The 24,274-nt window shown below is 40.6% G+C and overlaps 1 protein-coding gene across 3 annotated transcripts in view; it reads left to right on the forward strand.

Annotated features, from left to right (window-relative positions):
• The window catches only part of WTAP (WT1 associated protein), a 39,066-nt gene extending 20,968 nt beyond the window's left edge, over positions 1 to 18,098 (forward strand). For 2 of the 3 annotated variants that reach the window (XM_014589242.2, XM_006152240.3), the window contains exons 6-8: positions 7,049 to 7,227; positions 15,018 to 15,172; positions 16,820 to 18,098. In XM_014589242.2, the coding sequence (XP_014444728.1) occupies positions 7,049 to 7,227; positions 15,018 to 15,172; positions 16,820 to 17,403 (918 nt within the window). In that variant the 3' untranslated portion in view covers positions 17,404 to 18,098. Of the gene's footprint in view, positions 1 to 7,048; positions 7,228 to 7,446; positions 7,659 to 15,017; positions 15,173 to 16,819 lie in introns of those variants that run through there. The other variant, XM_027773354.1, reaches the window with a different exon arrangement.
• Positions 18,099 to 24,274: the final 6,176 nt, after the last annotated feature.

Here is a 24,274-nt window from a genome sequence, read left to right on the forward strand (position 1 = left end):
AGGTTTTTGCATAGGGCATGTGCACTGGCCTAGAGACAGAGAGGGAGAGAACATGAGAAATCACCTCCCGGGGAGGATGACCATGCTACAATCTTTTCTCTTTTATCTTCTTGGGATTTTGGTCATGCTCACACATAGACCTGGTGTGGTTTTCAAGCCACTAGGTCCGGGACTTGAACTGTGGTCAGCCATGTGGGAGCTCAGTGCCTTAACCACTGTGCTGCCAGCCGGTCCCTCAATCTTTAGTTTTGACATCATAGTTCACCCACGCACACGTGCCTGTCATGAGTTTCAAACTGCTGGGTCTGGACACAAATTGCAGTTAGCCATGTCAGAATCCAGTGATGTGACCATTACACCATCATTTCAGTTACAATACAGAGTAAGATTTTATAGGTAGGGTAGCAGGAAAAAAAAAAAAGCACAAAGGACAAGATTATACAAGAGAACTTTTAAAAGTTCTTGAAAAGTGGAAATGAAATATAAGTTTTATTTTTGTACAAGAAATTTTGAAATCCAGGCCCAGCCAGGTGGCGTGGTGTTTAAAACAACTGGATCCCACATGGACAGCTACTTGGTTCAAGACCTGGACCCAGTGGCTTAAAAAGCATGGACATGTGATCATGTGTACCTAAAACCCTGAAAGTAGAATGGAGAAGGGATTACAGTGTGGTCATCTCTTCTGGAGATGCTTTTTCACTTTCTCTCTGTCTCTAGTGAGCATACTCATCCTTTAGGAAATTAAAAATATATAGGAGTCAGCAGATGGCATAGTGGTTACAGCACTGGACTCCCACATAGCTGACCACAGTTAGAGTCCTGGGCTTGGTTGCTTAAAAATCATGTGAGGTATGGGACCAGCAGTTGTCATAATGGCTATGTCACTGGACTCCCATGTAGTCGACCATGGTTTGAGTCCCAGACCTGGTGGCTTAAACTCAACGCTGGGCGCGTGTGTGTGCATGCCCAGGATCCTGAGAGAATGAAGGAGAAGGGATTGCAGCTTGGTCATTCCCCTCTGGAAGGTGATTTCTCACTTTCTGTCTTTCTGTTTCTGTCTGTCTGGTGAGTGCATGGGTCCTATAGCAAACCCCCCCAACTCCCCCCACCCTCCGCCAAAAAAAAAATCAAGCCAGTTGCATGTGAATACATTCCTAAGATCCTAGGAGGAAAATGTAGAATAGGGGATTGCACTGTGGCCATCCCTCCCACCAGGTGGTTTCTCACTTTTTCTCTCACTGTGTGTGTCTGTCTCTGTTTCCTGCAAGTGCACACACCCTAAGGCAAACACCTCCCCCTCCCCCCCAAAAAAGTAAAATGCATCCATAGTTTTTTTATTATTATTATTTCTAAAGAATTTTTTTTAAAGATCCTCGTACATGGCAGTCTCAGATGAAATTTCAGGTGAAGGTGAAAAGAGTCATTCAGGTCAAGATCTAGAATCTTAGGTGGGATTCTAGGTGAGAGAGAGCCACTGAAGAATTTTTTTTTATTATTGCCAGAATTTTTTATTATTATTACTGTTGTCAGGGGTTGGGGCGTCACCCCACAGTAGAGTATATACACGCCACAATCTTTTCTCCATTTCTCCATCCTGTCAGGATTTTGGGCATACATGCACATGTGCTAGTATGTTTTTCAAACCACTGGGACTGGGATTTGAACTGTTATTGTCCATGTGGATCTGGCTCCCTTAACCACCAGGCAGAGGAATCAGCAGGACTAAAGAATTTTTTAAAAAATAATTATTATTTTATTTAACTTTATTTATGTTTTAATTTGACCAGAGAGGGACAGAGAGAAAGCAAGGTGAGAAAGCAAGTCACCAGGTCTGTGACTCGAACTGTGGTAAGCCATGTGGGAGTCCAGTACCCTTAACCACCATGCCACCTGCCGGTCCCAGGACTAAAGAATTTTTAAACAGATTTATGTCGTTGGTCAGATTTGCATTTTAGATAGATCTTTGTAGCTTGAGTAGGGAATATGGATTTGAGAGGATCAGCACTTATGGCAAGAAAATCAGTTAGGAAGCATTTATTTATTTATTTATTTAGATTTTTATTTAATAGATACACACACACTCACCAGAGGGACAGATAGAAAGCAAGATATCACTCCTCAGAAGGTATAGCCATGCTGCAGTCCCTTCGCCATTCTTGTCGGGATTTTGGGCACACATGCATTCAATACCCAGCATGGATTTTTTTCTTTTTTTTTTTTTTTTTGAAGCGATTTTTGCTATAGAGCATTGTGTGCTTGCCAAGAAAAGCAATTAATGATGTCAAAGGCATAAGTAAGGTTCTCTAAGATAGAGATTTTTTTAAGTTGTTGGGTTTGGCAGTTACGAGGCTATTGACCACTTTGGCAAAAGGTTGTTTGTTGAGAATTGGGGCAAGAAGTAAGTTTGAGGCCATTTGAGTAGGAGGTAGTTATACATCAAAAAGAGATAAGTGGTTTTTTTTGTTGTTGTGGTTTTTTTTTTTTCTTTTTTTTTGAGAGGTGTTTTTCTTTTGTTTTTTAAATAAATACCACACATGCCAGAAGGAGAGAATGTGCCCTTCCCAATGAGACCTGGTCACATGGCAATCTCCTTTACTCCATCCCATCAGGATCCTGGGTGTATATGTACACTTGCCTTGCATGTTTTTGAAGCCACCAAAGCTGGCTTTGAGACTTTAGTTGGGCATGTGAGATCTACTTCCTCCACATAGCCCTTAACTGCTGTGGCACAGGGCCAGCTGAAGATCTTTTCTTTTCCTTTTTTAGATTTGCTAGAGGATATGTGTAGAGAGACAGAAAATGAGGTAACACCTCTCAGGGTGGATTATGGCTACAGCACAGTCCCTTATCCATTTTCTTCTTGGAATTTTGAGCGTGGCATGTTTTTCAAAGGACCAGGTTCAGGATTCGAACTACAACGACCTTAATCACCACCCCACAGCTGACCAAAGATCATTTCCTTAATGAGATTGAGTTTACACAGGGAGTTACTAGTGATAGACGAGATTGAGATTTTTTTTTTAAGTGAGACTATGGAAAATATATAGGCTCTAGAGGAATTGTGAAATAGGAATTTGGAGGTAACAGAATTTAAAGGGTAGAAAAGAGGAATAAAGTGATACCAGAGGAGGGGGATAAATGGGTAAAGCAAATAGTGGATTGACTTTCAGCAGGGTTGTTTCTATTTGTTTAAAAAAGAGCTGCCATTTTTACTCCAGGTGTTTTGAATTAAGCTAGGCACAGGGTAAAAAAAATATATATCCTTAGGAATCTGTTTTTTCTCCGTAGGTCTGTTTCCCTGGTATCATGTTTTAGGTTTTTTTTTAATAATTATTTTAGTTAACTTTTATTTATGTTTTTTATTTGACCAGAGAGGAACAGAATGAGAGAGAGAAAGTGAGGGAGCAAACCACTGGGTCCTGGACTTGAACCTCAGTGGGCCATGTGGGAGGGAGTCTAGCACCCTTAACCACCACACCACCTGCCAGCTCCCATCTTTTTAATCTCATTATTTTTTATATTTCTGTCTATTGGTAGCCCATTTACTAATTTTCAGTGTAAGGCATGGGTTAGCCAAAGAAATTGTTTTTTCCTGGCTTTTTATAATATTCATTTAACTCTATTTTGTTTATAGGTAAAAGCCTGTGTTTTGCTCTTAATGGTACCCTGACTTTCATTTAGTCTTTTGCTAGTCAAAATAGGAGTAAAAACTAATTAAAACATATTGCTTGGTTTTTTCTTCTCTTTCACATGGAATTTATCCTACTCAGATTTGCCTCTCTTTATGACAAAAAATATGACTATTGGGACTTTGTAAACTTAACTAGTAACTATGTCCAAGCTGTGTTGTAGAGACTGTTTTATAACCACAGCACATGATATATGCACTATAAGGCATGTCCCATTGTTGGCCTTGTATTGAATAAGTAGTTGTACATTTTCTTTTTTCTCCCCTTTTTGTGGTTTGTCATTGGGTGAGTATGCTCACCAGAGAGAGATGTGAGAAGAGTGAGAAATCACCCCCCACCCCCCGGGAGGATAGCCACACTACTACTGTCCCTTCCTCCATTTTCCTCTTGGGATTCAGGGCACGGACATGCATCTAGCTGCCTTAACCCTGTGCCACCTGCTGATCAAAGCTATTGTTGTTTGTTTTTTTAAAATAGTCGACTGGGATTTATTTATTTTTTTTAAGAATTATTTAACTTTATTTGTTTATTTTAATTTGACCTGAGAGGGACAGAGTGAGAGAGAAAGAGAGAGGGAAAATGAGAAACCAAGCTACTGGGTCCAGGACTCAAACCATGGTCGGCCATGTGGGAGTTCAGTGCCCTAACCACTATGCCACCTGCAGGTCCCAGCAGGTGGGAATTTAATAATTAATTACTTTTTAAAATCATCGTTAAGTTAAATGAGGAATATTCATTTGCTCGATTAAATATATTTCTTAGTCCACTTAATATATTTGTGACTTTTACTCAATTTATGGTCAGAAATTATAACTGTAATCTTGATTAAAGCATTAAATCTACTTTGGGTATGAGTAAAATTATATGCTAATAATTGTATTTCACATTTTAGAAATGTATTTTTAGTGTACTTACAAACAGTACAATTGAAGTCAAAATTGAAGGTTTAATGTGTAAGTAGAAGGGTTCTGGTAAGGTGGTATAAACTCTAGATTGGGAATCAAGAAACCTGAGAATTAAAATTCTAGTTCTGTTTCAGACATTGAACTGTAACCATATCCTTGAACAATTGGCTTTTAAAACTTTTTAAAAATAATTATTTCATCAAACTTTATTTACTTCTTTTTTTTTAATTTGACTGGAGAGGGATAGTAAGAGAGACAGAGAGGGAGAGAGAAAGCCACCAGGTCTGGAACTTGAACTGTGGTCGGCCACTTGGGAATCCAGCGCCCTTAACTACCGCGCCACTTGGTGGCCCCAGCTTATTATTTTTTAATAATCAGTTCAGACTAGTTGACTTACCTTCTTGATTTACAATTCAGTTCTGCTCAGAAGGGGAAAACAATGAACATACACTTTATTTTGGCTTAACGTGCTCTTGAGTTTGCTTTTATAAAGCTCTTTTGAAACTCGTGTAGATATAAGTATTGTTTTATAATCAATCAATTTATTTATTTATTTATTTTGAGAGGTTTTTGCTATAGGGCATGTGCACTCACCAGAAAGAGAGATAGAAAGGGAGAAATCACTCCCCAGGGGGGGATGGCTACACCACAATCCCTTTTCCTCTCAGGATCTTGGGTGGGCACGCACACACGCACACCAAGCATGAGTTTAAGCCACCGGGTCCAGGTCTCGAACTACATGGGAGTCCAGCGACATAGCCATTACACCAACTGCTGGTCCCCCTTTTTTTGAAATGTTTCCTTTTTTCCCCAAGGCTTATTAATTATTTAATTGCATTTGTTATTATCATTTATCAATTTCACCAGATAGAAACAGAGAGAGAGAGAAAGGGAAAGTGAGAAACTTTTTTTTTTCTTTTGGCTGGTGTGAGCATTTTTAATAATTATAATGATTTTGGGGGACTTTATTTTATTTGTTTTCTTTATTCATGACTGAGTGCATATATGACAAAGGAACCCTCTACATTTCAGGCGACTGGGGCCAGGATTTTAAGTGTAGTTCCCGTGTAGGATCTGGCTTGGCTTTTCTTTTCTTTTTTTTTAGAGAGAGATTTTTGTTATAGGGTGCATCCATTCACCAGAGATACATAAAATGAGAAATAACCACCCAGGGGAGATGGCTACACCACAATCCCTTCTCCATTCTCCTCTCAGGATTTTGGGCATGCATGCACTTATGCCTGGCATGAGTTTTAAACTGCCAGGTCCAGGATTCAAACCATGATCAACTACATAGGAATTCAGCCATGTAATCATTACTCCATCTGCTGGTCCTAGATCTGGCTTTTCTTTAGTAGTCCATTACTACTGTGCCATGAGTCAGTCCTTTTTGTACTGTTTTTATTCTGGTGGCAAAGATAGAACTTTTTTATTTTAAAGTCCCAAATGTGGGGATGCAGTAACATGACCTTGATTTCTACACAAATAACCTTAAATAAATAGTTGGTGTTTTTGTTCCCTTGAGGGGAAGGCAAGGTTTTAATTTGACAAGAGTGTGTGTACTAGAAAAATAGAATGATGGGAACCAGCAGTTGGCGTAATGGCTATGTCGCTGGGTTCCCACGTAGCTGACCGCAGTTCGCATCCTGGACCCAGTGGCTTAAAACTCAAACCGGGCGCATGTGCATGCGTGCCCAAGATCCTGAGAGGAAAATGGAGGAGAAGGGATTGCTGCGTGACCACTCCCCCTGGGGGGTGATTTCTCGCTTTCTGTCTCTATGTCTCTATGTCTCTCTCTGTCTGTCTGGCGAGTGCACGCGCCCTATAGCGAAAAAAACCTCTCCAAAAAAAGAAAGAAAAAGAGAATGAAAATGAGAAAGCATCCCCTGTGGGAGAATGGCCATGCCATAATCCCTTCTTCTCCATCCCCTTCTTTTTGAGACTTTGGATACACATACATGTACACCTGGTGCATTTTCAAGCTGCTGGGTCTGAAGCTCCAACCATGCAGTTGACCATGTGGAATCCAGCTGCTTTCACTACCATACCACAGACTGGCTAAATAGAGTTTTTGTTTTTGTTTTTTAAGGTTTTAGCCATAGGGCACCTGTGTTTACCAGAGAGAGGGAAAGTGAGAAATCTCACAGCCTAGGGTGGTGGTTCACACAGCAATCCCTTCTCCTCCATGCTTCTCTCAGTACATGTATCCAGTTTGATATTCAAGCCTTCAGGTCCAAGACTCAAACTGCAGTAGGCCACATGGGAGCCCAGTGTTTTAACAACCATGCCACATGCTGGCCGCTCAGTAGTTCTTTTTAATTTGTACCTTTTCTAGACAGTTTAAGGTCAAAGGGGAGAAGGGCTTAATGAGATGATAAATCAAATAGGAAGGAGTTTACCTCTTATGTGTGTTTCCTTTGATTTGTTAGTAATTGGTTCTTTTGCTTTGCGCAGACTCAAATCCAGTACCTCAAGCAAGTCCAGCAGCCGAGTGTTGCCCAACTGAGATCAACAATGGTAGACCCAGCGATCAACTTGTTTTTCCTAAAAATGAAAGGTGAACTGGAACAGACTAAAGACAAACTGGAACAAGCCCAAAATGAACTGAGTGCCTGGAAGTTTACGCCTGATAGGTAAACAAATCATACTCCCCAGTCAAGACTTCCCTGACAGTCCCACTACGAGAAAGCTGTGGTGGGACAGCCAAGTACTCGTTTCCACACCAAGACTCAGACTTTTTGAGCCAAAAAAAAGCCACATTCTTATTCTGTCCAGCTTGTAATGGTTAATGTAAACTTACCAGATGAACCTTGTATTTCAGCTTTTTTCTCTTCCCCTTCCCCTTGCTTCAGAGGCCTGATGCCGTCGGACTATTCCGAAGACGTGGTCATCTCCGAAAAATTCCCCTCCTAGAACATGTAGACACTTGAGAAATGTTTCTGTTTGAAGAAAATAGAGGGAGAAACAGAAGTCTTAAGTCTGTGGCACACTGTGTCTTCAGACTGTTTGGAGGAATGAAAACCTAGAGATTTTAAATCATGAATTGAACATGTAAAATTCCAGTTTGCTAAGAACGAACTCTAATAGTCATGAGAGAATCAAATGATAGATGTCAGTACAAGTAGTGCATATCTTTAACCATTTAATTTGGGGCTCTGTTCTACTTGATTGAGCCTTAAATCGATGTGGTTTTAATCAATGGTTTGTTCTTTGAATGGTTTCAAAAACTGTAGATAATCTTACTGAGGACTGTACAAACATGAAGGTGTGGTATCAAACTCCAGGTCAAAACTGTTTGAAGCATTATAAGCATTCATTTCACAACTAGATTGTATAAGGACATTGACTGTGATGAGACCTACTGTGTTACTTTTTTTTTTTTCCAGTAGTGAACATTATGAAATCCCCATTCCATTCAACAGGCACATGTTAAAAGAGCATTGTCGTTGGTGTTAATGGGGGAATGTGTTCCTTCATTGTATTTAAACCTTTTGTATTGCACTCTTTATATTAAATTAAATGTGCCTTGAAATAGTTGCTTTTTTTTTTTTTTTTTAAGTTCTAGGAATACTATGATTTTGTTGCACTCTTAACATTTTAATTTGGGGGGCGCTGTAGAGAGCAGATTGATTTTGGAAAAATTGTTGCTGTGCTCTTCAAAGTGAAGGAAAAGGCTGTATCTCATTTTTGAAAAACCTACTTAATTCCAGCTGGTATCATAAAAGACAAGGGGACTTGACATTTGTTACTTTTTGACACCTTGTCCCAGGATATTGCAGTAGAAGTTAATGTGGGACAGCTTCACAGGGTGCCTGTCAGAAGACTGGGGAAATACTGTATTGGAACTGTGGGCTGGCAAGTAAGATATTGTGTGAATTGACAAAAGGTCTAGTGATCATTTATAGTAAATTCATTTGATCATTTAGATAAATGAGGCATTATTTTCTTCATGCTTCCATCCAATCCTGGAGGTCAATTTTTTCCTCAGATCATTCTTTAAGTCACCAATTCGAATTTACACTTGGTGATAATGGAGTCTAAGATGAGTGGAAGATAAATGTTCCAGCTTGTCCCAACGTTTAAGTGCAGTTTTAACAAGGGTGACTTAAGTTCTCTCTTAATCACTCAAATCAATTGTAAGTATCTTGTATGTTCATGCTTTAGGGAACTGATTGTGGGGCAGTGGGTGGGTTGAAGAAGTCTTTTGTGTCACTTTTGAACAAGAAATTTGCTTCAAAATTCTTATTTGTGGAGATTGCAGGGTAAGTAACCAACTGTGTTTGAAATTAGTTGTTTGTTCTTCCATTAAGACTTGTATATATTTTATGCCACACAGCAGTAACCTATGTATATTTTTATAGGTCAAGAAGTAATTTGTAAATGTATTATAACACTCTAATTTAGCTAGCATTTTTCTTTGCCACTTAGGTAATGGTTGCTTTGAGATCTGTAGACTTTTTTTTGTTCTTGAAATTTCTTCTTTTAATTAATAAGGTAATACATACTCATGTATAAAATTGAAACATTGTTGAGAAAGGAGGAGATGAAACATGAGGGTCATTCTGTTCTCCAGGAGCAGTACCGTTGTTCAGTTTCATGGATATCATCAAGATAATTTTTATTCATGTACAATCATTTTGTGTATATCAAAGAAGTGTGATCATACCATACATACAAAGGACTTGAAACTTTTTTTTCCTTTTCCTACTTTATTTTTTGGACTTTTTTCTCTTTTTTGCATACATCTAAACTACTGTGCTTTTAATGATTGCATGGCTTTTCCATTATATTAAAGAATCATAGTCTCTTTTAATCACTTATAAATAGGTGAGTTTTGTTTTGTAAAATTAGGCTATGAGCCAGAGTTTGTTAGATACTATAACTACATCATTAATTTGAAATGAATAATGCTAAATCATGTCTGTCTGGAATAACTCAGATGGAATGGTTTTGTTTTTGTCTTTTCCCCAGATGGCATGTGTGCTATCTAGAGAGAAACAGAGGGAAAGGGAGAAAACACTCACAAAAGAGCACGGTCACAGCACAATTTCTTTCTCCTAGTCTCCACTTATCGGGTGTATGAGTGCACATGAACCAATAGTATTTTTCAGGCCATGAAGGCTGGTGCTTGCCCCATGTGGTTGGTAACGCATGATACGGCTGCCTTAACCACCATGCCACACAGCTGGCCCTGGGTTTTGTTTTGTGTCTGGTTTTTTTTTTTTAACTTTCCTATCTGTTTATTTTTTGCCAGATGATACATGCATTTGGCATCCTCCAGTGGGGTATGGTTATGCCATTAACCTTTTTACCCATTTCTCTATCCTGTCAGGATTTGGAGCATACATGCACAATGCACTTGGCATGTTTTTCAAGCCACTTAGGTAGGGATTTAAACTAATGTTGGCCATATTGGATCTTGTTCTATATGCAGAGTGCTCGATCATTGCACTATCAGTCCAGCCCACAGGTTTTTGTTTTGTTTTGTTTTCTTGTTTTTTCTTTAAGAGAAATTTTTGCTATAGGTTGTGTGTGCTTGCCAGAGAGATAGAAAGCAAGAAATCATCCTGTAAGGGAGATGGCCACACCACCAAATTCCTCCTCTCGGGATCTTGGGCACACATGCACATGTGTTGGCATAAGTTTTCAGCCGCTGAGTCCAGAACTCAAACCATTGTCAACCATGTAATTGTCCAACAGCATAACCTTTATGCCATTTGCTGATCTCCATCCCTCAGTTTTGATTTTGAGAGAGTTTCTCTGAATTTTCTTTTCTGCTTTTAGTTAAAATACTTTGTTTCTGTAACAGTGCATACATTTTAGAGTGTTTGAGAAGGGGATATATTTCAGTAGTTTTCAGTTTATATTTAATTATTCATGTGTACATATTTTGGAGGTTGGCTCCCTTAATAACTGAGGCATTGTACAGTGTTCACTTATTTTTTTAAATATCATTTTATTTAACCTGATTTATTTATTTCTTAATTTGACCAGAGAGGGACAGAGAGAGAGAGAGGGAAAGTGAGAAAGTAAGCTGCCAGATCTGGGACTTGAACCATGGGATTAACCAGCACTCTTTTTATGAACTCTTGCCTTGGAGTATTTTCTATGCTGTTTGCTTTGTCAATTATTTTGATTTTAGGAATGGGTTGTCATTTTTTTTTTTTTTAATTCCACAAACAGTAACTTTTTTTTTTTTTCTTTTTTTGGTAGAGGTTTTTGCTATAGGGCGCATGCGCTCACCAGAAAGACAGAGATAGAGAGAGAGGAAGCGAGAAGTCACCCCTCAGGGGGATGGCCACGCCGCAATCCCTTCTCCCTCGTTCTCCTCTCGGGATCTTGGGTACGCACACACAAGCACCCAGCGTGAGTTTAAGCCACCAGGTCCAGTACCCCAGTCGAGTACATGGGAGTCCAGCACCATAGCCATTACGCTAACTGCTGGTCCCCAAACAGTAACTTAAAATTCTCACTTTTTTGTGATGTCAGCACAATACAGATTTTATGTGGCATAATTAATAAAATGACATCAAATTATAAATTACAGAATATGTAAGAGCAGTGGTTTTGAGCAGGCATTTACTTATAAAAAGTTAAGATATTTTTTTCCTCTTTAGTTTTTTTTGCAATAGAGCATATGTGTTCAAGAGCGAGAAAGTGAGAAGTCACCCCCGTGGGGGGGGGGTTGTCCGTACCACAGTCCCTTCTCCTCCACTTTCCTCTTGGGATTTTGGACATGTACACACGTACCCAGTGTGATTTTTCAAGCTACTGGGTCTAGGACTTGAAGTGCAAAGTCAACCATTTGGGATTCAACGTCTTTAACCTCCACACCACCTGCTGGCCCAAGATAAGACTTAAAAAAAAATTAAGGGGTATTAATTTGAGTCATGAATTAATGTACCTTACAATTGAATGTTTTTTCCTAATCTCTATTACATTTATATAAAAGTCAAGAATTTTCAGGTTACCTGGAAAATACCAGTGATACATATTACACGAGAAATGGCATTCACTATCTTTGACAGTGAGTTCTAACTTCCTTTGCAAGGACCCGCTTTGCAGAACGGGTTTTTCTGAGTGGGGAGGCTGTGAATTAGAAATAAATATAAAAATGAGCACACAGATATACAAGTGAAGTGAAGATTGGGTGGGCCCAACTTCGCAGATGAAAAGCTTTGACCCCCCTAACCAGCCTCAGGTTTATTCTTTCAAAGGGCAGAAAATGGGAGAAGAGGAAATGGAATACAATGCCAGTTTTTTTATGTAAATCGTCTGAAGATGTGAAAACGACTGGTACCATGTAATTTTTCTGATCTTTTTGGTATAAAATCTGATAAACACTTGTGGCTTCCGTTAGCTTGATACTGCTTTGCTATATCAACAACAGGCAGTTAGCTTTTTCATATACAAATATTTTCATAACTATGTAAAGGAAGCTCACAGAAGCTTGTTTCTGCATGTGTCTAAAGGTCACCATGTTTGCTCAGTTGTCCTCTCCACATTCCTTCTTGTTTAATTTCTAAGCACTTGTTCAGTAGAAGCTCATGTGTCCAGTAGAAGCTAACCTGTCAGGGTCCTGATGGCAAAGAGGAAATCGGAGCTCCACAGGCAATTAAATAGCATCAGCTAATACAGTTGCCATATTACCCCAGGCAACTCATTGCTTTCATCTTGGGTTCCTTTTACTGTTTCATAGGATTTTTTTTTAATTGCTAGAGGGCATGTGTGCTTGCCTGAGAGAGAGGAAGAGGGAGAAAGCACTCCCCAATAGGGTGTGGTCACTTCACAGTCCCATCTCCATTTCTCCGTTCTGTTGGGATTTGGGGTGCATGTGCACTCAGCATATTTTTAATTCACTGAATCTGGGATTTGACCTGTGGTTGGCAATGTGGGATCTGGTTCCCTTAACCATTAGACTATGGGACCAGGCTTCCACAGATTTTGTAAGCAAACTTAATTACAAACCTCTTTGAATCATATCAGGTCAGAACACAATGCTATATATAAAAGAACTTTGCTACACTATAAAGAAAGAATTATTTTAAAAGTGCTCTTATTTTTTTAAAGATCTAAGACTCAATAAGATCAGGTGCATTTTTTTTTTTTAAACGAAATTGTTGGGCAAGTGAAAATCTTATTTAATAAGGAAAGACTAGAATAAAACTGTTTTTAACCAGTAAGGTCATTTTGGACTTAACCTAATGACAAGAATGTCACACTGTCCAATCTGAATCTCAAAGGTTATACCACAATTATATACTTAGATCTTTTCATAAGTGGTAATTTTTACCGTTATCGCTGAAGTTAATTAACAAGTAGTAAAGTTTTATTGGGAGATTGGTATTTGTAATTTTGATTTCATTTTTGCTATTGTTAAGTGTATTCATATAGTTTCTGTGTGTGTTGCATTAACACTTGGAAACTAATTGGTCGTAAGTATGGTATTCCTACTTTGGCAGGTATTTCTGTGTTTGCATTACTTGTAATAAGTAACCCTTGATCTTATTTTTATATCACAAGGATGGTCTTCCTTTTTTTAAAATTAAGGTTTTTGCCATAGGGTCTGCATACTCACTAGAGAGAAACAGACATTGAAAGGGAAAGTGAGAAATCACCTCCCCAAGGGGGGTGGCCATGCCACAATCCTTTCTCCTCCATTTTTCTCTTGGCATTTCAGGCATCATGCATGCACGCTGGTGTGAGTTTCAAACCACTGGGTCTGGGGACTCAGACTGCCATTAGTCACGTGAGAGTTCAGAACTGTAAGCACTCCACCAATGCTGGCCCTACAAAGATGAACTTTTATTTTTATTATTAAAGAATGATTTCATTTAAAAAAAGAATTATTTTATTGTTACTATTTTTTAGACAGAGAACTTTGCTATAGGGCGTGTGCGCTTGCCAGAGAGACAGAAAGAGAGAGAGAGACAGGAAGCAAAAAATCACCCTGGGATGGCCACACTACAGTCCCTTCTTGGGGTTTTGGGCAGGTACATACTGTGCCTGGTGAGAGTTTTAAGCTGCAGGGTTCAGGACATGAATTGTGGTCTACTGTGTGGGGAGTCCAGTGACCCAACCATTACACCATCTGCTGGTCCCTATTGTTATTTTTATTTGTTTATTTTTTTACTAATTTGACCAGAGAGAGAGAGCAAGAAAGAGAGTGAGAAAGCAAGCCACCAGGTCCAGGACTAGAACTGTGGTCGGCCATGTAGTAGTCTAGCATCTTAACCACCACACTATCTGCCAACCCAAGATGATCTTTTAAACATGAATAAAATCTAAGTCCATATTAGTAATATAAAAGTAAATAAATAAGGGACCAGCAGGTGGTGTGGAGGTTAAGGCGCTGGACACTCCCACATGGCCGACCAGGGTTCAAGTCCTGAATCTTGCTTTCTCACTTCCTCTTTCTCTCACTCTCACCCTCTGTCTCTCTCTGGTCAAATTAAAAACTAAGTGAATGAATAAATAAAATTAAGTAATTTTTTTTAAGTAAATAAATAAAATATACTTAGTATTAGTTGAAGACTACACAAAAGTAGGACCAGCAGTTAGCAAAATGGCTATGTTGCTGACCTCCCACATAGTCGACCGTGGTTCGAGTCCCGGACCCAGTGGCTTAAACTCAAGACGGGCGTGTGTGCCCAAGATCCCGAGAGAAGAATGGAGGAAAAGGGATTGTGTCGTGACCATCGCGCCCTCCCCTCCCCCCCGGGGTGGGGTTGATTTCTTGCTTTCTATCTCTCTGTCTTTCTGGTGAGCGTACGCGCCCTATAGCAAAAACCTCTCCAAAAAAAAAAAAAAAGACTGCACAACAGTACATATATCACTTAAGGGATTGATAAGTAGAGTCTTGAGGCTTAAAAAAAAAATCAGTTCATGAAATCAATATATTCTTGATAGGTATGGAAGAGGGATGTACCAGGGAACTACCTATTAAGGGGAATCCATATTCTAAAGGATTTTCTAGCAGGAATACATACACGTCATAGTCATAGCTACTGATATTCATATATTAGGTATTTTAAAGAAATACATATTTGTAAATTGATGTGACATGTAACTTCAAAATTTTTTTCTATTTGATAATGCTAAATACCTTAGTGCTGTACTAATACTGGTATATCTAAGGTGTGTGTTGATTAACTAGTCTGTTTCTATTTCAAATGTTGGTTTGGGATGATAGAAGATTTCAGAATTGATTGTCAATGTATTAGAAACAAAAAGCAGCGATTTGTGCACTTTTCTTTTAGGATTTATTGCTGCTGTGTTGGGAAAGTAGTGAAATGTGAAAGATAGATGGACGTGTTCCGGAAAAGAAGATGGTACTTATATCTATCACTGTAATCACGGAAAGCAAAGAAGGTTGTGGAGAGTTTTGTCTTCATTTTGTGATGGATGGCTCTTTCCTTTGCAGCCAAACAGGCAAAAAGTTAATGGCGAAGTGTCGAATGCTTATCCAGGAGAATCAAGAGCTTGGAAGGCAGCTGTCCCAGGGACGTATTGCACAACTTGAAGCAGAGTTGGCTTTACAGAAGAAATATAGTGAGGAGCTAAAAAGCAGTCAGGATGGTAAGGGGTTTTTTGAAAAGTTTGCCTAACTGCACTGGCTTTAAAAAAAAATGCCAGGCGTGAATATTATCAAGTAGATTTTTGTACATGCTAGTCTCTGCCCATGGTTATATAAAATGATGAGTGAAGCATTTCTGGTTGAGTCAGCAAACAATGCCATTTAATTTTAGTATACTTTTAACTCAAGTCTCCTAATTGTTTACTGTACAATGTCATAAGCATTTTTTTAAGTACTGAATTTTATTTTTTAAATAATTTTGTAATTTTTATTTTTTCATTCATTTATTTTAATTTGACCAGGGAGAGAGACAAGTAGAGAGAAAGTGAGAAAGCAAGCCACCAGGTCCGGGACTTGAACCATGGCTGGCCATGTGGGACTGTCCAGCACCTTAACCACCATGCCATCTGCTGGTCCCCAGGAAGCTTTTTTTTTTTTAAGTTGGATGGGTTTCAGTGAAAAATAAAAAGGAAGTTGTATTAATATGTTCAGATTTATATTTGCCACTTGAATGGGAGGACATGTTTCTCTTAATTGTAAGTCTTGGAAATATTTGGCAATTTTCAGTGTTCTAAAATGGTATAATGGTAATACTTTTAGGATCCTAGTTGGTGAATAAGTGATTTAACGTTTTTACTAAGACAAACCAGACTTGTTTGTCAGCTTCCATCCTTTTTTGTGCAAGTGTGCCTGCATCTGTGTTTCATCTCCTCAGGAGAGGAAACTTAATAGGAAAATATTCAACTCTTTGAAAATTTGAGAATTAGTTTATCTTTTGATCAAATGCAAAGATCAGTAGCCAAGTAATATCTTTAAAACTTTATTTTCAAATTTACAGTTCTTAACTTTAAAAAATATATATTTTTGCTGTAGGGCTGGAGAGACAGACAGAAAGCAAGAAATCATCCCCCTAGGGGGATGGCCATGCTGCCGCCCTTTCTCCATTCTCCCCTTGGTATCTTGGGCATGCATGCACACCTATCTGGCATGATTTTCCAGCCACCAGGTCCCAGACTTGAACCGTGATCAACTATGTGGGAGTCCAGCAATGTAACCATTATGCCATCTGCTGGTCCCAGTTTTTAACTCCTAATTGCAACCAGTGAAGGAATTGTTTTTTGGTTTTTTTTTTGTTTTTTTTTTTTGGTGGGGGGGCACCTTTTTAGAATTTAATAGATACATGTATTTAAACAACCTTTAAGAATTATGTTTGTTCTTGTGTATGGAATAGTCCTTGGTTAAAGCAAATGCCTCTTTGGAGTGTTAGGGGCCCACTGTCCTTAAGGCTATACCTGCTGTGGAGCTAAGACACTGGTTAGGAGGATGAGGAATAAGGGGATTGGCCATGGTAGGCCCATTGGTAAACCTGGCTCAGATGTTCAGGCTGTATTCAATTGTATGTGGCAAGATTGTTCAAATCAATTTTAACTTGATTGCTTTAGTATATTAAACATCTGACTTCTCATAAAACAAACTCATTTTTGAATGGCTCTTTCAAAATTCTGAGCAAAAAAGATACACTATTATTGTTCTAGATTTGTTCACTTACCAAATATTTGTTGACCACCTGTCTTTGGCAAGCATGTCAAGAAATATTATAAAATATGTTATGAGAGATATTAAAGTGGATTTGACTCTCCTTTGCACAGAACTGAATGACTTCATCATTCAACTTGACGAAGAAGTGGAGGGTATGCAGAGTACCATTCTAGTTCTTCAGCAACAGCTGAAGGAGACGCGCCAGCAGTTGGCTCAGTACCAGCAGCAGCAGTCTCAAGCCTCAGCCCCAAGTACCAGCAGGACTACATCTTCTGAACCTGTAGAACAGGCAGAGGCCACAAGTAAAGACTGCAGTCGTCTAGCAAACGGACCAAGTAATGGCAGCTCCTCCCGTCAGAGGACGTCTGGGTCTGGATTTCACAGGGAGGGGAACGCAGCTGAAGATGACTTTCCTCCTTCTCCAGGGAATGATAATAAGGCCTCCAACAGCTCAGAGGAGAGAACTGGCAGAGGAGGTAGTAGTTACGTAAACCAGCTCAGTGCGGGGTATGAAAGTGTAGACTCTCCCACGGGCAGTGAAAACTCTCTCACACACCACTCAAATGACACAGACTCCAGTCATGATCCTCAAGAGGAAAAAGCAGTGAGTGGGAAAGGTAATCGAACTGTGGGTTCCCGCCACATTCAGAATGGCTTGGACTCAAGTGTAAATGTACAGGGTTCAGTTTTGTAATATTTTTCCAGCAAATTTTTATACAGTGTCATTTACTTTGGGAGAGGATACTGTCTAGAAAATTAATGCATACTTTTGTCACAATTTGCCTTTTTGTGGATGTGTGTGTTTGTTTTTGTTTTGTTTTGTTTGTTTGTTTGTTTGCTGTTCTTTTTTTCCCCTTCTGCTTCAATACCTCTGCCTCTTTGGAAATTGTAACAGTTAATTACTTTGTTGCTAAAAAAGACATTTTGTGTAGGGTCAAGTTATTTTTATATGAGTTAATGTGAAGTTGTAAATGGAGATTTTTCCTTAAAGCATAACACAATGATGTCTGTATAAATCTGTGTCTATCTAGAACCCGTGCTGTGTAAGGGCATTCTTACTCATGCTGTTATTATACTTATGCACCATTCAAACTGTTAGAGTAGATGTGGGTTTACGACTGCCAAGTTTGCCCAGTACAGTAGTTTTTATCACTAAAAGCTGGACTTGTTGATGGAGTCCTATAGTAGTTTCAGTGTTAGATACAGTTTTTTCCACCATACATCTGTGCATTTTCTCTTTAGGTGACTGAATGTTTAAGAAATTTGTGTGCATAGTTACTCAGTTTTTATGAACTGCTGTACCCTGTTAATGCATATTGCTCTGTGACTCCAGTATATCTTATCTGTACTGACCAAACCTAAATAAAGATTTTTATTGTAACTCCTTCATTAGTTTGTTTTATTTTGAGCATGTATTTAGGACTTGCCTTTTATTTTTATTGAATTTCTGAATTTCTACTCATTACCCTTAAGATACCACAAAGGAGAAACTTAACTCCATGCAGTGATCTTGATTGTGCCCATATTTTTATATTTAATTTATACCATAATTTACAGAAGTTGCAGTTCACGGCTAAACATTTTCCCCCCAGTTTATGAAAGTAATCATAATTAAATATTTGAAAATGTAGAAAAGCATAAAGAAATTGTCACCTAAGTATTCATTTGCTTAAGTAGTTTTTGTGACCTGATTTCAGGTTGTGTATCTACCGTAATCAGTAATATTTGCTTTAAAACATTCGTTAGTACTACTGATTTCTACTAACAGCATGTCTGCTAATACTATATCAGTAAGCCTATGGGGTGTTAGAATGCAGAAGAAAGAGACCACCAACAGGGCCTTCATGTCACAATCCACCCCAGTCAGCCCAGGTCACAGGCAAGTGTGCCAGCCTGGATGGTCAGGGAGGCCACAGAATGGCAATGCGGGGTCTTCCCATGTGGGTCCCGTGGTTGCCCTTACTCCATTTTCTGGCCCTGAGAAAATGTTTTTAAGGGGCAGGACCTGCCAGAGTTTGCTCTGTTTTCTCTGACATAACAAGAAATGTCTGTAGTTTTGATGGTTGACACAAAACATTTCTACTAAGAACAAAGTAGTAGTATACATAACTTGTCGAACTCAGAAGTAGGAGTTAAAATACCCCACTTAAACAGGTACAGCATATCTGGAAAGAACTACTTGCCTGTGTAGCTGGTTTGCAAGTATATGGTATTCAGTAGTGTTTTAAAAGTGCACCTAGGGCTAGCAGGTGGTTTAGTGACTGTGGTAGACTGTGATTCGAACCCCAGACATAGAGGTTTGAGACTCACACTGGGTGTGTACATGGGTGCCCAAAATCCGAGAGAATGGAGGAACAGGGATTGCGGCATGGCCATCCCCTCTGGGAGGTTATTTCTCACTTTCCCTCTCTGTGTCTCTCTCTCCACGGTGAGAGCACATACTCTGGCAAAAACTTAAAAAAAAAACACACACAAACCCTTTCAATTAACCTTTTGTACAGTCTGCTCGAATGAAAAATAAGTTGTATATGATTGAACATTTCTGGTGTACACTAAAATTCTCTTGGTTTGTCAAATACTGTAGGCTTTGGCTTTTGTTACTTTTTTAAAAACTGTTTTTGCCATAGGGTGTGAGTGCTGGCCAGAGGGGAAAAGAAGAAATCACCCTACAAGGGGGTTGGCCATACTCTAATCCCTTCATTATCCTCCTGAAATTTTAGGCACACAGCGCACAATACAACCGGCATGTTTTTTAGGTCACCAGATTCAGCACTCAAACTGTGGAGTCAACCATGTGGGATCCAGCACCTTAACTACCATGCCACTTGCTGGTCTTGTTTTCTCCTTTTAGCTAGCCCAATTTAAATAAAAATGGGATTTTCCTGTCCTGATTTTGTTAAGTAATGATTGGTGTGTGGTAGAAAATCAGTTTTTCAACTAGCAATCTAATTTCTTTTTTTGAGAGGTTTTCGCTATAGGGCGCGTGCGCTTGTCGGACAGAGACAGAGAGACAGAAAGCGAGAAATCACCCCCAGGGGGTATGGTCACGCCGCAATCCCTTCTCCTCCATTCTCCCCTCGGGATCTTGGGCATGCACACACACATGCCCTGCGTGAGTTTTAAGCCACTGGGTCCAGGACGCGAACTGCGGTCGATTATGTGGGAGTCCAGCGACATAGCCATTACCCTAACTGCTGGTTCCCTCAACGAGCAATATAATTGTATCGACCTGTTAATGTGCTGTTAAGGGAATCTCAATTTTCTGATGTTTTTGCCTCATTGAATAACTTAGAGGATTTGTGATTGTATATAGAGTCAATATTTCTGTTTTCTGAAATTGGACACCTTATTAGCTGGTATGACTGTGGTAAAGAGATGATAGACCCCGGGAACCAGCAGTTAGCATAATGGCTATGTCGCTGGAATCCCACGTAGTCGACTGCGGTTCGCATCCCGGACCCAGTGGCTTAAAACTCATGCTGGGCGCGTGTGCGTGCGTGCCCAAGATTCTGAGAGGAGAATGGAGGAGAAGGGATTGCGGCGTGACCATACCCCCTGGGGGTGATTTCTCGCTTTCTGTCTCTCTGTCTCTCTCTGTCTGTCTGGCGAGCGCATGTGCCCTGTAGCGAAAACCTCTCAAAAAAAAAAAAGAGATGATAGACCCTGTCAATGTTGAATGTGGTTTCTGGAAATGGATTTCAATCCTGGAATGACTTAAGCAAACTACTTACTCCTCTGTGACTCCTTTTTTGTTTTTTCCTTCTGTGAAAGTGCTTATAAAATGCTGTCCTGTTTTAGGATGCTATAACCAAAATATCATAGACTGGCAGCTTAAACAACACGTTTTCTTTTTTTTTTTTGGAGAGGCTTTTGCTATAGGACGCGTGCGCTCGCCAGACAGACAGAGAGAGACAGAGAGACAGAAATCGAGAAATCACTTCCCAGGGGGGATGGCCACACTGCAATCCCTTCTCCTCTATGCTCCTCTCAGGATCTTGGGCACGCACGCACACGCCCGGAGTGAGTTTTAAGCCACCGGGTCCAGGACGTGAACCGCGGTGGGCTACGTGGGAGTCCAGCGACATAGCCATTATGCTAACTGCTGGTCTGGTCCCAACAACAGGTATTTTATTTTTGACGATTCTGGAGACCAGGAAGTAAGATCAGGGTACCAGCCGATTCAGTTCTTAGTGGGAGTCCTCTTTTTTTGTCTTGCAGAGGGAGGGCTACCTTTTTGCTGTATCCTTACATGGCAGAGAAAAAAAATCTATTGTGTCTCAGTTCTTTTAAAAGGAATAATTAAAAAAAAATATTTAATTCCATTTTGTTATTAGTATTATTATTTTTAATTTGACCAGAAAAAGAGAGAAAGGAAAAGTGAAAAAGCAAGCAAGTCCAAAGACTTGAACCACAGTCAGCTATATGGGAGTCCAGCACCTTTTAAGTTTATTACTTTCTGTTTTTTAAGAATATTAAGCCTTATGGGGACCAGCAGGTGGCATGGTGGTTCGGGCGCTGGACACTCTCACATGGCTGATCACGGTCCAAGTCCCGGACCTGGTGGCAAGAATATTAAACTTACTTTAATTTGACCAGAAAAGGACAAAGTATGTGTGTGAGAAAGAGGGATAGCGAGACCAAGCCACTGGGTCCAGGGTTCAGCCACGTGGGAGTCCGGCACCCTTAACCACATCACCACCTGCTGACCCCTATTTATTATTATTTTTAAATTCAACCTCTTAGAGAAAGAGAGAGGGAAAGTGAGAAGTCTAGCACCTTCACCACCTACCAGCCTGAGGGCAATAATTCTATCCATGGGGTTTCCACCCTCAACCTAATTACCTCCCAAAAGCCCATGTAATACTGTCACTTAGGGATTAGAGCTTCAGCATGAATTTGGGGGGAGAGACAGTTGGTACAAATGCCAAGCACAGGGTGACTGTTCAGTAAATGTTAGCTATTACTATTATCACAAAGTGAAGATCCAGTCATGGTACAACACACCCTCTCCCGTTGCCAAACTACTCCAAGTAGGAGATATAGGGAGATCTGCTGGAGGGGTTAGAAGAGAAATCAGGAGTGGCTGTTTTCCTCCCTATCTGAAGGCTAACCTTGTTGGGTGTAATATTCTTGTTTGAAACTGTTTTTCTTTTAGTGTTTTGAATATTTGCCCAATTCCTTCCTTGCTTGCATTGTTTAGTTGAGAGGTCTGACATTAGTCTAATAGGATAACCTTTGCCATCGGGCGGCTGGGCGCCACCATGCCCAAATAGGATAATCTTTGTAAGTAACTTGATGTTTCTCTCTTGTCACGTTTAGAATCTTTTTGTTTTGTTTTGTTGTTCTATCTTTTTTTTTTAGGGTTTTTGCCATAGGACACATATGCTTGCTAGAGAGAGAGAGACAGAGACAGATAGAGAGGGAAAGTGAGAAATCACTCCTCAAGGGGATGGCCATGTTGCAATCCCTTCTCTACTTTCTTAGGATTTTGAGCATGCATACACATGTGCTCAGTGTGGTTTTCAAGCCACCAGGTCTGGAACCATGGTCAGCCATGTGGCGAGTTCAACACCTTAACTACTACGCCACCTGCTATCCCCAGAAATGGATATTTGAAGAAATCAGGATAATTACTCAGGAAAAAGCAATAAACTCTGCAGTAAGGAACAATTTGCACATTTTTCTGTTTTTGTTTCTTTTTGGAGAGGTTTTTGCCATAGGGAGCGTGCACTCTCCAAACAGACAGACAGAAAGCGAGAAATCCCCCCCCAGGGAGGATGGCCACACCGCAATCCCTTCTTCTCCATTCTCCTCTCGGGATCTTGGGCACGCACGCACATGCACCCAGCATGTTTTAAGCCACCAGGTCCAGGACGCGAACCGCGGTCGACTACATGGGAGTCCAGCAACATAGCCATTACGCTAACTGCTGGTCCCAATTTGCGTGTTTTTCTATTTTGTACCTATACATGTTGAGCTTTTTGAGTCACCTTGATAGTACTTGCTAGTTCTCTGTAACTGGCTAAAGAAATAAACTCCCTTCTTCTCCAGCCTCTGCCTCCGTTTTCACCAAGCATGAGAAGCAGCAACCTGGCTTAGTTGGCTAACAACAGGATTTATTGGGGCTGGCTGGTGGCATCATGGTTAAGAGTACTGGACTCCCACATGGCCCACTGTTCAAGTCCCAGACCTGGAGGCTTGCTTTCTCTGTCCCTCTCTGGTTAAATTAAAATAAGTAAATAAAGTTAAATAAAATTATTATTTTAAAAAAAGAGACCAGCAGTTAGCGTAATGGCTGGCGCTGGACTCCCCGACCGCCGTTCAAGTCCCAGACCGGGTGGCTTAAACTCATGCCGGGAGCGTGTGCGTGCGTGCCCAAGATCCTGAGAGGAGAATGGAGAAGGGATTGCATTGCGGCATGGCCATCCCCCCTGGGGGGTGGTTTCTCACTTTCTGTCTCTCTGTCTGGCGAGCATAGGCGCCCTATAGCAAAAACCTCTCAAAAAAACAAAACAAAACAAAACAAAAACAAAAAAACCAGGATCTATTATGGCTCCCATAACTACTAGGCTACAACCGGCCAATCACAGGAACTTCTGACTTGTAGGCCATGAAGGCTCTCCTGACTTCCTTGCCTGTTTAACACTAGAACTGATCTTCTAGAAGATGAACAAGGGATGCTGACCTCAGACCTCCCCCAGGTCTCTCACATAGAGAACTGTTACTGCCTCACTTCAACCAATGGTTTTTGGCACCCAAGTAAAATGAAGAGGTTTTTAAGTCACAGGAGTAAAAGGACACATCAGAATTGTCTTCAGTCCTGCAGCTGGCAAAATTCCCGAGACTCTCACCTGTAGGGTTCAGGTGTTGGGCTGTAAGCAAGATATTTTTTTATTAACTCCCCCCCCCCTTATTATTTTGAAAAACCCTAAAGTGTCAGCCAGAAGCACAGTGGTTGAGGCAGTTGGATCCCGTATAGCTGACTATGGGATTTCCTGAACTGTGTCTTGAAAAATACTCTGGTGTGTGGAAGCATGCCAAAATCCCGAGAAGAGAATGGAGGAGAACCCCCCCCCCCATGGGGTGGGGTGCATTCTCTGTCTCACGCACACATCCTATAGCAAAATTAAAAGCAGAGTCCAGAAGTGCAGAGCTGGGCCAGCTGAACAGGACAGGGGCGAACTTGAGCCTGATCGCGGCTAACAGGGAGGCCCTAGGAGGCACCTACTCCCTTCTTCCCTTCCTCCTCCTGCCCTTTCTCCCATAAAATCCAAGACAACAAAAAAGCAAATCTCAAAACGCCAAAGATAAGGGACTGCAATACTGGGGTGTCCAGGTAAGGAATTCGGGTGCTGTGTGCGCTTTCCACATCGCGGTTCCAACCGCAGCCCCCAGCACCTAGCACCTGCGTCCTGGATCTTGAGCAGGAGACCCGAATTCTGTGCCTTTTCCGCCCAGAGCCTGACACCTTTCCAGGCTCCCGGCTCCCGCGGTCCCGCGCCTGCGCACTGTGCGCTGCGCGTAGGCGGCAGGGGCGGGACGGCCGTAGGCTCCGCCCCCGGCGC

This window comes from Tupaia chinensis, unplaced genomic scaffold (genome assembly GCF_000334495.1).
Source record: "Tupaia chinensis unplaced genomic scaffold, TupChi_1.0 Scaffold000346_1, whole genome shotgun sequence".
NCBI lineage: Eukaryota > Metazoa > Chordata > Mammalia > Scandentia > Tupaiidae > Tupaia > Tupaia belangeri.